Source organism: Corvus hawaiiensis, chromosome 1 (assembly GCF_020740725.1).
Source record: "Corvus hawaiiensis isolate bCorHaw1 chromosome 1, bCorHaw1.pri.cur, whole genome shotgun sequence".
Taxonomy (NCBI): domain Eukaryota; kingdom Metazoa; phylum Chordata; class Aves; order Passeriformes; family Corvidae; genus Corvus; species Corvus hawaiiensis.
In genome coordinates, this window is record NC_063213.1 from 15,397,617 (window position 1) to 15,412,414 (window position 14,798).

A 14,798-nucleotide genomic window follows, 5' to 3' on the forward strand; every position below is an offset into this window, starting at 1 on the left:
GCAGGACAGTTTGGACCCTGGGGACTTCTGCCATTTGTAGCTGATAGCAAATAGGCCCATTCTGTTATGTACATCTGCAAAAAGTAATGAACAACATGTTGGAATTGATTCAGGGATCAAAACTAAGGTAAAGAGTAGAAACAAAAAAACCCCATATATCAGCAATTGAAAAGAACTGAACACCTGCATTCTCCTACCAGCAGAAAATATGTAGGAAAAATGGTTGCTAGACTCAAATTGGGTGGAAGATGGGATTATGCTAGGCTAGACGTTTTTATACTTCAAGCAGGTGGGGAAAGAGAGGGTATAGTGAGATCAGGTTGGCTGGATGATGAAGAGGAGAGCAAAACTGCCACAATGATTTCTACCTTCAGCCTCCCCAGATCTGTTGGGTCTTTTGTTCCACAGGTTTGTTGGTGACAGGTGAGAAGTACTGGGATGAATCCACTGCTTCGACACAGCAACCAATACATGTGAGTGTGACAGTAAGGTCTAACCTGCTTGTGAGCCAGTGACAAGAGACAGAGCTGCACATTCTAGCCATGAGCAACCTACACTTTTGCCTGGGGAAAAAAATTGTATTAACTTGATAACTTAGCTCTCGTGAAGCCCTATCAGCACAGATACAGAACATGCCATTCTTTACTGCAACACAGCCAAAGTAAACTATCCCAGTGCCATATCAACTTTTGCAAAGGGAGGGGAAAACACTGACATGGAGTGGAAAATGCTCTGGCAGTGTAGGTTTGGCCGCTGTACATGGCTGGTTGCCAGGCAGTAAAGGAGGAATCCACTCTCACAGAGAGGCAGAACACACACTACAGGTAGCAGACAAACAGAACACAACCTGGAAATGAGTGAACTAGAGCCTGTGCTGATCTGAGACAATGTGGATATGGAAAGAAATTCTTTAAAGCAAACAAAAAATTCTGTACCTAATGCTGTAACAGACCAGTCATGACCAGTTTTGGAGGTAGCAGACCCCTGGAGAATACTGCAGCCTTTTAACACTTCACCAATACATTTATCTTTCTTGAAGGCAGTGCAAACAACAGAGCACATGCTCCATTTTACTTCATGATAACAACATCAACAACATCACAGAGGAGTGTACTCATGCAAAATCTTTATTCAGAAAATGTCTTGTCTTGAATAACAGCACCCCTCTGGTTTACATGTAAGCCCAGAAACAGTATTGGCATTATGCAGGAAAAGAGTACAAAGAAAATTCTTAAAACACATTCATCTTCTGATATCATATAAATAATACTAAAATTGCTTACCCCTATTTCCTCTATTTTTATCCCACTAAATTTGCCTGTGGACTAGTTAGAGAAGAAAACCAAGGCAATGACATAGTATTAGCTTTGGAGAAAGGCCACAGTATCTTAAAAGTCAGTGTGGAGAATTATCTGTATTGTATAAGGACAAAGACACATGGATATTGATACTCTGTCTAGCACATATATCTTCTTGTTTTCCTTCCAGGTCAGGAATGGCTTTCAGAATGGTTCTGATTATTTTCTCTGCTGGTCTGATTGTGGCTGTTAAGGGTAGAAAGTTCCTCCTTCATTTTATAATATGTATGTTATTGTGGTTTCTATTTCTAATCTCAGCCATGTGTCGGTCAATTCTGATTTATGTTCCCTTCACCCTGTCCCTGCTGTGCAGCTCTGCATGCCATATTGCAAACATATTTTTCAGCATGGGTGGGAGGTAGCACTGTGGTTTTGGGCTTTGCTATTGATATCAGGAATTCCCTTTTTCTTTGTTTGAAATACTATTTTTTTTCTTTAAAAATAGAATTGATGGTAAACAGGTTTCATTTAGTCCACATGGGAGGTACAGTGAACATTTTCATGCAAATTTGAATAAGAAATCATAATTTCCCAACTTTTCTAATGAATTCAGTCATATAGTCATCATCTCATGAAATCTTCGGCTTGAACCTTTATTTGGATTATGTAGAAGAATAGAAGTTTAAATTTTGTAATTAAAACTCACTCCAGTAAATTAGGGCTGCGGCACTGTGGCTTATTGCCAGTGGAGGGAAATTAGGGGTTTGTTTGATCATCAACCAAGAAAATACCAATGTCTTCCAAAAGGACAGCTTTATGTAAAACATTCAAAAGTCTGACAAGCTGTCAGTTCTCTCCATTCCTTTTAGCACTGTTTTGTCTATCTTCTTTGAGCTGAAGGTTCCTGCCAAGTAAAGATTAATTTCTCACATATACTTGCCTCTATCAGATATTGAATCTGGACAAAAGGACCCACTTAGCAATTGCAAGAACTTTTGTCATTTAAAATGCAAGAACATTTCATTTCTACTCTTCTCCCAATCACTTCCCTGTTTTTTTTTTTCCTTTGAAAGGGGGCAGTGAAGAAGATATCAACATTTTAACCCAAAGAGAAGGTCGAGCACTGTAAAACTAACATTCAGCTGGCTGTTCATGTGGCAAAGGCAATAGAATGTTAACTCTAGATATTTATATTGATTTGTGATATTAAACAGAAGTATTTTACAAAATTCCAATATTTATCCTTAAATAAGCTTGATGGAACTAGTTATTTTCTAAGGGTGAGAGGTTAATTCTGTGACTTTACCAATTTAAGCATATGCTGTCCTTCCATCCCAAAGTCATGGGATGTTTCAGTACAAAGACTTGCTCCCCACATCAGGAGCTGAGTCAAGAAAACTTGATGGTTTTGATACACGATGCTGGTGTTTGCAATAAAGACAAACCTGTGGTATGAAATACAACAGCCCTTCTTATCCCTGGGGAAGGCTTCTTGAGTTAAAATCTGAAGATTGATGCTTGGTCAGATGTATTGTATCACCGGGCATTTCTGTCAGCGGAGGTCTCAGGTCATTAGAGGCATTTCCCTCCTTTGCCTTCCCATCCCCTCCTTTAGCTGTGGTGGCGGTGGGATTTCAAACACTGAGGAGCGCTGCTCAGACCTCACTTTGTCTAGCTCCAGACGACTCTAGCAAGGAGGATGGTGTGGGGCCCGCAAACAGCGGTTCTTCGGGGAAACCAACTTCCCGCTGGCGCTCGGGAACCGCAGGAGGGAGCGCGCTGCCCTCCCCAGATGCGTCGCCCCCGGGCGAGCCTGCCCGCCTCCCGATCCCGATCCCACTCCCGCTCCCGATCCCACTCCCGCTCCCCCTGCCTCTGCCGCACCGAGAGAGGCCGTCCTGCCCTGTCCGCGAGGCTCGGGCTATTCAGCAGCCCCGGAGTTCGCGGGTGGCTTCTCTCCCTCAGACAGGAGATAGGAGCCTGGAACTTCGTGTTCGTTTTTATCTCCCTGCCACCAGCCGCTGTTACTGGCACCAACCCCTCAGGCTGTGACTGTCCCTTCTGGATTTCAACAGGGTAAAGGGAAGGAGATGGCAGGTCCTCTTTAGCCATCCAGGTTCTGAGGAGTGCTCCCATTAAACATTTTTTAAAATGTATAAATCAGTCAGGTTTGGGAGTTTTATTCCATGAGTTTCTGAGAATGCTCATGAAACCAGTCTCTTCCCCCGACCCCAGCTTCCCCAGCTACAACAGCACAGCAGCAGCACAAGCTGGATACACAGCAGCTTGTAAAAACAATTTCTGAGGTTCTAGCTCTGCTCTTCCTCCTAGAATAAAGGCAGAGTTCCTCACTTCTCACTGTGCTTGCATTGCAGGAAGCACTGGAAGCAGCCTGCCACATCCTCCACCTTTGCACCCGCTCAGTCCTGAGCTCCTGCTGTTGCCATTACCAGTGACAGCTGTTGCCAAGACAGTTTTATGTACCCATTGAGACAGGCACTGGCAATCACCATTTACTGTTTTTTAACCATGTCTGGTGTAAAGGGGGCTCTCTGTTGACTATTTGCAAACTGGTGAAAGGTTTCTGGAAAGGTGGTTCAGCTACAGTACCATCCAGTCCATTCCAACAGCTGACCCATGGAATAAACACTGTAGAAACACTGAGGCACAACTGTTCAGAAAACTGTACCCCATGGATTTCTCAGTTGTCTGTATCAAATGAAACTATCAGTGTTGTTAGAGGAATACACCATTTCCAAAGGAGGAGTAACTCTGCTCCTTCATCCACTGGTCAGTCACATACTACTGCAAAACAAAGCTTACCCACTTTCTAGGTTTTAATTTCTTATTGTTGGCCAATAAAACTTTCCCTGCAATACTGTTGCCTCTTTTTTTTTTTTTTTTTTTTTTTAGATCTTGGATGTTTGTGTGCTTTGGAAAAGTAATTACTTGACATGACTGATGAAACAGACACTGTGGAATCAATTAACCTATTCCTAGCAGAAGAAAATAAAGTGCAAAGAAAACTTCTGTTCCATGGAGACATAAACAGAAAGTAATAGGAATGCTTATATGGGACTACTTACAGTTCTTCAGCAACCAAGGATAAATTAAAACTTTCAATTAATTGCTACACATCTCAGCTTTACTGGGAAGTGGGAAGACGAGAGTTGATGCAGTTCTTTCTGAATTGTTTTTTTTATGGGCAGGATTCAGAAGGGGAGACACCGGGGGGAAAACGTGTTTTGTAGCTATTTACAAGTCCCCAGATGTCCTAGATGGTGAAGAAGAGAGGTGAATACAGTATGAGTGGTAGGAACAGTTTGTCAACAAGTATTGCTACACAGCATGCACAAGAGTTAATAAAATAAATTATACACCACATTTTCTTTTCAAGCAAGCTTTAAATAGTCCATATGTAACGGAATCATGTGTTACAGACAAGAAATTCTTGCTGCCAAAACACAGGATGAGTGTTTTTCCCGATCGTTCTTTCCAAATTACAGATTTAGGAAAAATATTTCAAGAAATTACAAGATTTTAAAAAATAAAATTATGCTAAAACCCAGAAAAGGCCAATAGAATAGACTGGTGAAGTACATGAACACGTAATCAGAAGAATGTTAGTACATGGGTACTTACAAAAACCTACAGGAATGGACATAAAGGCTTTGAAGACACAGAAACTAAGCAGGCTAATTCAGGATCAACAGGCAGAATGCATAGGCTTTATTATAAATTCTGTAATTCATGCATTTGTGTGTGCAGATAAAATATATTTAAAGCCATGTATTTAAATGCCATCAAAAAGACACCTGAACTTCTCCCCAGCAACACCTGGTGACTTCAGGGAAGAACCCAGTTTTGCTTATTTTTGTGCACTGGCCTAATCCAAACTCATAATCTGCAAAAGGGAACAAAGGATAAGAAAGCAAGCAAGTATTTTATCTGAGCCACTTGGCAACACTGGGACAAAGATCCAAACCCGCTTTTTGGTAATCAGCATCCTAGGAATGGAATGGCAGCAACACCAGCCTGGAGAGTTCTCAGTGTGTTTCAGAAAGTGGCTCCAAGAAGAACGATCCAAGGGTTGAGTGGGGAAAAAATAGAAATTAACCTTTTAGTACATACATACATAGATAGATAGATGGCTTTTTTTTTCAGAACAAAATAAGGTAGCATTACTGAGTAAGTGGCAATATGGTGTGTGCATTAAGATATATGAGTGAAATCTGCTTAGGGCACCTTCCACTCAGAGGAATAAGTCTTCTTAAAATATAATAATAATAATAATAATAATAATAATAATACTTCTTTATACTTGCCACTTGTTAGCAATTGTTTACATCGTAGAAAAATAGATAGTATTCTGTAACAAGAAATATAGTTACTTTGTTAAAATGGGCTATTTTAAACCAGCTACTATACTTTCATATAAAGAATTTCTAAACAGCAAAACAAAAATAGGTAATACTGAGTGCAAAACAGCCAGTGGTATACTTTGCATTGGTTTGAAACATAGTTGCCAGCTTCTATAATTACATGTTCTGTACACTGTACTACAAAAGTCTTCCATCTTTTGGGTTTTGTTTTTTCTTCTTTCTAGGTGGGAAGTATTTAATCCAAGTAAAATCAAACTCTGGAAGTCAGAGATAATTTTACAATCAGTCTTTGCTACCATTCTTTCACATTCCTTCCCCCACACAGTGCAGCAACACTTTCTACTTATGGCCAAAAATCCCTTAAGTAAAACAAAGTTTAGAATGTAGATACTTAGAAGTTTAGCTTATAGATTCACATTCTTTTAAAAATAATTTCACTAATCTCTCACGTTTAAATTTACACCAATGTAACGCCTCACTTGATGCATTTCATCATCCCCACTGAAGACTGAAATAAGAGTTCAGATGAAAACTCTTTGCCAATGGCAGGTATTGTCTTAAACACTACCAAGCCAGATGGTTCCAATGTAGAAGTCAGATTTTTCTGTGGTCTCTGCAACAGTTTCAGACATGAATAGCTAATTCCTAGTGGCAGTGGTAAAGGCATTATCAGTACACCATGAACATCACAAATGGAGACAATTTCCAAACATTAAAGAACAAAAACCAAACAAAAAGCACCCAGAAAAAAAATATCAGTGAAACATTCTTAGTAGAGCTGAAATTTCTCTATACTCCTCTTCATTATTCTCACACCTTTTCAACTTTGGTGGGGTCATATGTATCTGGAAAAAACAAGAAAACACTCTTAATAATGCATTGTGAAATCTATTCAATATTGCTAGCTGTGAAAATGACACATCTTTTCCCTAGTTTTTATTAAAAAAAGAGAAGCTGATAATGGACTTTCTGCGTTAAAGATACATATCGCATTCCTGAGCCAAATTCTGTATTTTTACCAGTATAATTTGGGAACAATTCTGGAAAATGCATGGAGACAGAATTTGGGAAGGCCTTGGGTAGGTAGGAACAAGCACACTGAATGCTAAGTGATTACTTCCAGTTTTCAGGTGCTTTGACAAGAAGGAAAAAGACACAAGATTTGTTCCCCCTTGTACTGAACGCTAAGGACCAGTAAATACTTCAAGCATCCTTGCAGGGTGTGTAAGGCTGGCTGAAGAAGTGATTATGCCATGTAGCCATCAGGGTCTTTTCATTTGATTGCAAATCCTTCATTTCAGATTAATTCAACAGAAAACAGGAAAGCACAGCTGCATTGCATCCCTATGGTTAGTCTGTCTCACTTTGGTCTGCAAAATTGCAGTTCATGTTTCAGCCTTACTCACTAAAGCACTGGACTGGCTTACTAACGCTTTTCTTCATTTCCAACTTCCCTCCTGCCAGTTCACAGGACATACCACAGGTTGATTTTCCTTTTCCCAAACCCCTGAGGACACTCTTCTATCAGATTTTTTAATTGGATTTATCCCAATGCTGGCCATGAAGTGAGCAGACATGAGCCTTTTCCTTCACCCTCGTCACCCTGGAATAGGATTACAATGAAAAGGCTTTGCCTTGTGAGGTGTGCCTGCGCAGCGCTATCATGCAGACACCGGACTTGCCCTTGGGGTGCACGGTCATGGCGTGTAGGAGCCAGGGCTGCTTAGGGAGGAGTCTGCAGGCACAGAGGGGCCCGGACAAACAGGCGCTGCAGCCGCGCTGCCGCGTGCTGCTTCTGCTCTTACGCAACCGGAGTATCTGTGCTAACCTTAAACGCCCCTCCCGTAGGCTGTACTCCCACAGCACTCGCATTTAAACAGCTGAGCATGAAAACAGTTCCACACATAAATATCTCACTTTGGAGTAAAACGTTCTTCCTCAGGACTTTCATGTTGATGTGAATGAATGTCTTCATTCAAACATAAAGAGCATAAAAATCCTCCAGGGAAATCTTTGCTCCTATGTGCAAGTGTCCATCTGCAGCATCCAGACTCATGTCAAGGGGGAACTGGCTAAGAAAGGACTTCTGGATTTGGCCCCAGTGGGTGGATTCGTGGTGCAGAATCTTTTATCACTTCTCTTGCCCACCATCCTCAAGCTGCTAGGCCAGCCAAGAAAGGAGTCTGTGCCAGCAACACCTATGATTTCTGCTAAGCCTTTTCTGGTATTTCCAGACACCATGTGAATGCAAAAAAATCATCAGGAAAAATTTTTTTGAGGGCTAGCGTGCTCTAGGATAATGCTGCATCTTTCTAAGTGTAATGCACTGATGGTGTGTAATGCCTCTAAAGCAGAAACGATTTTTTGATTGTAAACACTTTGCCATCTAAACTGTTAGAACATAAAATTCTGAACTGTTCTGTGACAGGTTGACCTATGAATAAAAATGGATTTGCATTTCAGAAATCTGATTTTCCTAAGGCCAGACACATTCACATTAACAGAATTCCCCACAAAATTTCAGGTGCTCACTGTTTAAGGGAGTGGCAGGACAGGGGCAGGGAGGGAGAAAATCGGGCCACAAGACATGGAGTCTCTGCATGGCTCAGTATATTCCCTGAAAGCTTACCCATGCCCTCAGCACTTAAACCAAGGGCACAAAAGTGCCAGACTGACAGGCCAGGTCACCCTTTTGAGGGGGACAGAGGCTGGAGTTCTAGCACAGACACAGAAATGTTTATTCAACATTTGGTTAAACTCATTCGAAATGCTCTCTCCAGAAACAAAGCCAGATTAGCAGCCTCATGTCTTCAAACAGCAAAGGAGAAAAGACATCCAATGCATTTGGGAACACTTGGAGATGTTCTCCTAATGACAGTATTTGCATAGTAAGATGAGCTTCTTGCACTCAGTTTTGGCAGGGCTCTTATTCAGAGATGACTGTTCGTCTGCCAAGCTACATTATACATGTGAAAGCCTGTTTCTGGTAAGGGCTGCAGCCTCTGTGACAGGCCCAGTCTGCAATTATAAGACTAACATTGCCCTGCCTCGCTCCAAATAGAATGGCCTTTTAGAATGGAATATTTGCTCTTTGAAAGCAACTCATTTGGGTTTTCAATGGTACCAATGAGCTAGTCTGGAAATTGGAGTGAGACTTAACAGAGGAAGACACAACTTCAGGCCTTTCTACAAACATGAATCTTCAGCCCTGCCCTGTTAAGGTAAGGTGAAGCTTTTGGGGCCATCAACAAATGAGGGTCTCTTTGGATGGGAAGAGGCCAGTGGAGGAGCCACATGCCCACCCCATGTGTGTCACCCTGCAGTACTGGACATGCGCAGCAGGAAGGGACATTCATGCCATCCAAACATGGGGAGGGCTGTTATGGCTGTGAGGGAACTGCTGCAATGGGAACACACTGCAGAATACAAGCTTAGCATTGTCAGCAAGAGGGATAAATTTAGACCTAATTTACTGCAGAATAACTCTCCAATAAAATGCACACAATCTGTTTTGATACATCCCTGAAGTCATGTCACCACAACAATTATTTTCTTCACTCCAGCAGAAACCTCAAGGGAGGAAAGCATATGAAATGCATGTGGGGCATACTAGACCTGATGGGTACAAGAAAGCTGAATCAGTCTGTTTGAAAAATCTGGTCTGGGGAAAAACAGTTCAGAGCAGAAAGAGACAAAGATGTGGGATACAGAAAAAGACATGGAGAAAAAGGCTGCAAGACTGCAGGAGTCAATGCTTAGAGCTCATATAAGCATTTCTTTTCAGATGGAAATGCATAAATCCAGTTTAAAGTATACTCCATTTAATTTCAGTCCGTTTGTACCGGAAAACTGTGAACAGATTTATAACAATGAGGTTAAATGAATAACCTGTGCAGATTTCAAGGTGAAGTGTCAACTGTAACAGAGAAGATGGAAAAAGGAAGGAGGAGATTAATACTAATTTAACAACTTTCACGCTGTATGTTTTCTCACTCCAATTTATTGAAGGGACTAGGCAGGTGGCCTGGGAGATTTATCCCTTTACACAGGTCTATGGCAACAACTGATTTTCAGTTGTTCAACAAAATGCTATTTGAAAACTGTTTTAGAGAGGGAACAGCTCATGCTACTTTGGGAATGCATATGGACTACACAAGTTTATATCTTGTGTAGATATATCTGTAGATATATATAGACATATCTGTAGAGATCAGAAACACCAAAAAATAGGGGGGAAAAAAGTGTTCACTGAAAAAGTCAACTTTCCATTTGTCCTGGGGTTAACAGTTATTCTCACCATCTGATCTGGAAAACATGCATGAGAGAGAGAGAATTTTCCAGGCTCCTATATGCAGCCATTTCCCAGAGGCTTCATAGAAGATCATCAGATTTTTATTTTTAGTTTCTTCTGAACTGTGATATAGTATGTGTCTACTTAAGTATTAGAGGGAGGAAAAAAATTGGAATTCAAGGAACAGCTATGATAAAATCACCACATGTTCCCAAACACTGGCATTAGAGTGACTGTCTTTGAACTCCACTGTTTTAGCCGGGCCATTCCCTGAAACAATGAGACAGAGATAAGACCTTAGGGAGCACTCCAATCTCTGTGAATGAGTTTCCATATCACAAGTAAGTTTTACAGTAACTATTCCTAAAATGGGATCAGAGAACATTCATCTTCTCCACAAGGAGAGCAAAGTGGGTGGCTCCCAGATGAGGATAGTACCACCTACAGCCTGTTACTATTTGAGCAGCATTACGTGGGCATAAGCAAACCGATCATGCCATTACATAAGGAACAAGTACCCATCTGGATCTCCCATAACAGGGCCTTACCTAAAGAAAAATCTCTGTCGATCTTCTTCTTGTCCATTCCACCTAAACATCCATTTTCACTGAGAGAGATAACACGCTTGGAAACAGCCCCTGAGCTTGCCAGTTTGCTTCCTCTCTCCTCTGGGACCTTCAACAGCTTCTCCTCATCCACCTCCTCTCCTGAGTCTGCGCTCTTAATGCTCAGACGTCTCATCCGCGACACAGAGTCAATTTCTTTCATTCGCACCAAGCGATCCATGGCAGTCCGGCTGGGTGGAGACGTAAGCTTGCCTTGGAGTGTCTCTATCACTTTCGAGGTGCTCCTCACTCTCTTTTCTGAATGCTGATATGCAGCTGACTTACAAACCAAGTTTTGGTCCTCACCTTGCTTGGGACTCACAGGTTGTTCAACAACTTGCTCAGTTACCAGTGGTTTAGTGCTGGCTTCCTGGTGAGTGGCCTGGCATTCATCAGGGTGTAAAGATCGTCCTCCAGCTCTGACAAAGAGAGCACTCTCTGTCCAGCCACACTTTCGTCTGCCTTCATAAGAATCCTCTTTTTTTCCTTCTTTGTTACTTACTGTGCTCCCCACTGATGATGACTCAAAGTCCTGAGCACCATTTGAAGGGCTAGTGCCTGGGTGGGGCCCAGCGTGGTCATCTGGAAGGAGAGACTCCACTGCAATATCTATACCTAAAATTCTTGCAGCTCTTGCCTGCAATGACTCATTCACAGGGATTTCCACTGCATTTGCATCTGAAGAGTGATCAGAGTTGTTATCACCAGGTTCTGGGGCCACATCAAGTCCCACTGACCTCAAATCTGGCTCAGAGCACCTTTGGTTCCTCTTTGTTAGTGACAAGCGTACTACTGACCCTCTCTCTAATACCCTGTCATTTGTGGGAGTTGCCCCTTTGCTCAGTTTAACAAAGTCTAGGTAATTTTGGTCTTCACTCATCTCCTGCAAAACAGGGTTATTGAAAGGATTACTGTGACATGAACTACTTGGGCTACTGGACAAAATTCTTTTGACAGGGCCAACATGAACTGGCTGTTTGCTCGTTCTGCTCTTGGCTTCCCTCATCCCCATTTTTGTTATCAGACTTCCATCTGCTGGCCTGACTCCTTCACTGCTCCCGCCTGGCTTTGAGGAGCCTTGAGAGCCAACACCTCTTGGCTCGGCACCACCACACTCTGTCCCCATGCTCCAACTTTCAGACTTACTTTTAACCCTTCCTGACCTAAATACAGGCACCTCTGGCACAACCACTTCTGATTTCCCACCATGTTTTGGCTCCTGGCTTGACTTCTGATTTCTGGACTCCCTCCTCTGCATAAAGGCACCTGTCTGCAGAGGAGCTGCAGCACTTGCCAAATCTTCTTCACTGCTTGTGCTCTCCTCCTGCCCTTGCAGCTCCTTGTTAAAACTTTCTAGCTCACTTATTGCATCCCAGGGACGGCGACTTACAGGTTTCAACAGGAACTGCCCAAACAGCTCTTTACTGTTGCAGAGAGCACCTGTTTCTCCCTTAACTACATCTCCCTTGAAAAGAAGGCCATTTTCCCTCTCTTGGACAGGCACAGGCTGGCTCTGGTGGGCTTTTGGGGAGGAAGCCTGAAGGACTGAGGTGGCAGTCCTGGAAAATGCACTGTTGCTAGACTGGCTGAGGTGTGTCTGGCCCTTCATACCGTAACCACTCTGCCTGCAGCCTCTTTCATCAGAAGGTGATCCTGTCTGTTTTGCCCCCACCGTGGATGCTGTACATCCCAGGAGTTTTGGAGACAGCAGTTTGCTACTATCAGGCTGCCCAGGCTTTGTACCATGGAAAAATTGTGGGCTCTCAGGTTCTTCAGAGAAACTGGTCTGTGTCTGCTGGTCTTTGTACTGATCACCTGGCCAGGAGCCAGAATATTTGAGCTCTCTGTGTTTTGTGGGCTGAATAAATCTGAGGTCATTCATTTGTTTGAACTCTTCTGGTCTCCACAGCTCTTGTTTTTGTAACTCATTTTTATTGGTCATGCTTCCTGTAAGTGCTTGTAACTCCAAGTCTGTTGAAGACATACTTAAGAGACTTTGTTCTTGCAAAGCCCCATTGTGATCAAACCCGTTCTTATCAGGGCTCTGAGTTATGTTGTTGTTCCTATCTGTATCTGGCAGATTGGATTCTGATTTAACTGGGATGGAGACCAAACAAAATATAGTTTCATTCATTTTTTTCTTTGAACTCTTTTTGCTCTGCATCCCAGTTCCAGGTTCAAACTTTTTCACTTTTGTAACAGTCTCACAGGTGTTGTCCATATGTGAATTTCTTACAGAAGGTTTGCCTTTTGTGTACTCTGTGCTGGCTTCGTTACGGGGGCTATGATTAGTTGCACTACAATTGTCTCTTTGGTCCGGCAAGGCACAATTTTCCTGATCTCGAACGGATGGTGCCAACCATCTGTTGCTATGGGTGGAGCTGTCAGAAGTTCTTTCTCCCTTTGCAGAACTGGACAAGTTTGATGCATCCACAAAGGCACTGTTGTACTGTACTTCAAGATTTCTCTCTTGCAAAGCACCAGAACTGGGACTACATGCATTTTCAGTGTGTTTAGAGTTGCCCTGCAGACCTTCCAGTGGTGCAATTTTAATATGTCGTATCCGAGGATCATCAAAGGGAATATACTGAACGGAACGCAGGTGGTCAGCAGGGCGCCTTGCATGGCTTTGCTTCCCATGAGGAAAATGGTTGTCTTTGCAAGGGTCACCCCCCACTTCAAAAGTATTCATGGCTGGTCGTTGGCAGGGGACAACCCTCTCTGCAGGACCCTGTGGATCACTGCTGGCGCACGGGTCAGTGTTAGGCACTTCACTGGGGGAACGTGGGGTCACGTGTTGGTGAGGTGGGGATTTGTAAGAAGGAGGAGGTACGTACACTGGGGGCTCCAAACCAGAGTCTGCATCTTGCCTTGGCTCATTGACTTTGGCTAAGTAGGAGATAGGTTCCTCTTTCTGGTAGTGGTCCTGGAAACCCATGGTTTCTGCAGGTGCCCTAGTCTGCTGCTGCAGTTCGTAGGATGGAGGCTTAAGAGGCCTCCCATACTTGGGCTTCACCAGGGGAAGGAAATGGCCTCCCGTTCCATGGTGCTTGGCTGGTTCCACACTCAGTCTGTTTGGGGGATACAAGGGGGTTTTAGTTACGCTGAGCGAGTTGTTACTGTTGGTCAGGGAGGCCATTTCCATGCACCTCATGCTCTCAGGCGAAAGGACCCTTGGCAACGACTGTGATTTCCCCCTGCTGTGGGAGCTGAGTACATTGTCTCCCAGTGTCAGCGAATACAGCTCTTGAAGCAGCTTCTCCCTGTCACCCTCGGACATTTGCCTCCCTACCTTTTTTGGCTGGTTCCAGCTTTCCACTTCCAGACTTTGCCATTTGCAGGTGCTGGGCACTTCACAGCTTTCCTGCAAGCCGCTTCTTCTGACATGCCGCGCACCTGTCCCCACCTTCATCTGATTCTCCTTGGGGTGCCGGGGTGCTCCTGGGGCTGCAGCCAGGCCTTTCATCTCCCCACTGGCTTTCTGGGAATAGCTCAGTAGTACACTGAAGTCCTGTCCTCGTCTTCTCCAGTAGGCGAGATCTTTATCAGTCTTGGGCTGGGGAGACCATGCTAAATGAGGCCTGTCATAAACCCTGAAAAAAAATGCAGTGTCAGAGGCAGTGTGCACAGGTTCCTTCTCGCTTGAGTAAGGCCATTAGGAGGTCAAATGATGAGTTATGCCAATGGGGTTTGTGTAATCTATTTGCAACCAGATGACAATTTTAATGAGAGGATTTAAAAGTCAGTCATTAACATGGGTAAAGGAAGGGACAGAAGCTCTTTTGACATGTTGTTAGGTACGCAAAGATGTTAGAAAGAGACAAAAGCACACAGTTACTGCTGTGCAAACATGCACAGCCCTCCTTGATGGACATTAGAAAATTCCCTGCCCCCAGCATGGGGCTTGGAACTAGATGATCTTGAAGGTTCCTTCCAACCCAGGCCAGTCCCTGATTCCAAGATACCATTCGAAAACCATTACTTCTGCACCCTGCTAAATCAAAATCTATAGATATCAAGGAGACTACTCTGGTATTCAAGTTTAATAGGATTCCAAGAAGCAGAGGTAGGAAGAACAGATAGATGGCTATCTTGTAAGATTTCGTAAGATATATTCTGTAAGAAACATGATTTGCATCCTGGTATAAGTGCTGAAATTAAACATGTCAGTTCCAGAACTGATTCTTGTTCATCTTTCTGAGGGAACAAATTTCTTCAGGGT

The 14,798-nt window shown here is 43.2% G+C and overlaps 1 protein-coding gene across 5 annotated transcripts in view; it reads right to left on the reverse strand.

The window, feature by feature from the left end:
* Window positions 1-4,182: 4,182 nt before the first annotated feature.
* JCAD (junctional cadherin 5 associated) overlaps window positions 4,183-14,798 on the reverse strand; it is a 60,964-nt gene continuing 50,348 nt past the window's right edge. For 4 of the 5 annotated variants that reach the window (XM_048294066.1, XM_048294053.1, XM_048294060.1 and 1 more), the window contains one exon: window positions 6,532-14,169. In XM_048294066.1, coding sequence (XP_048150023.1) covers window positions 10,440-14,169 — 3,730 coding nt within the window. In that variant the 3' untranslated portion in view covers window positions 6,532-10,439. The other variant, XM_048294083.1, reaches the window with a different exon arrangement.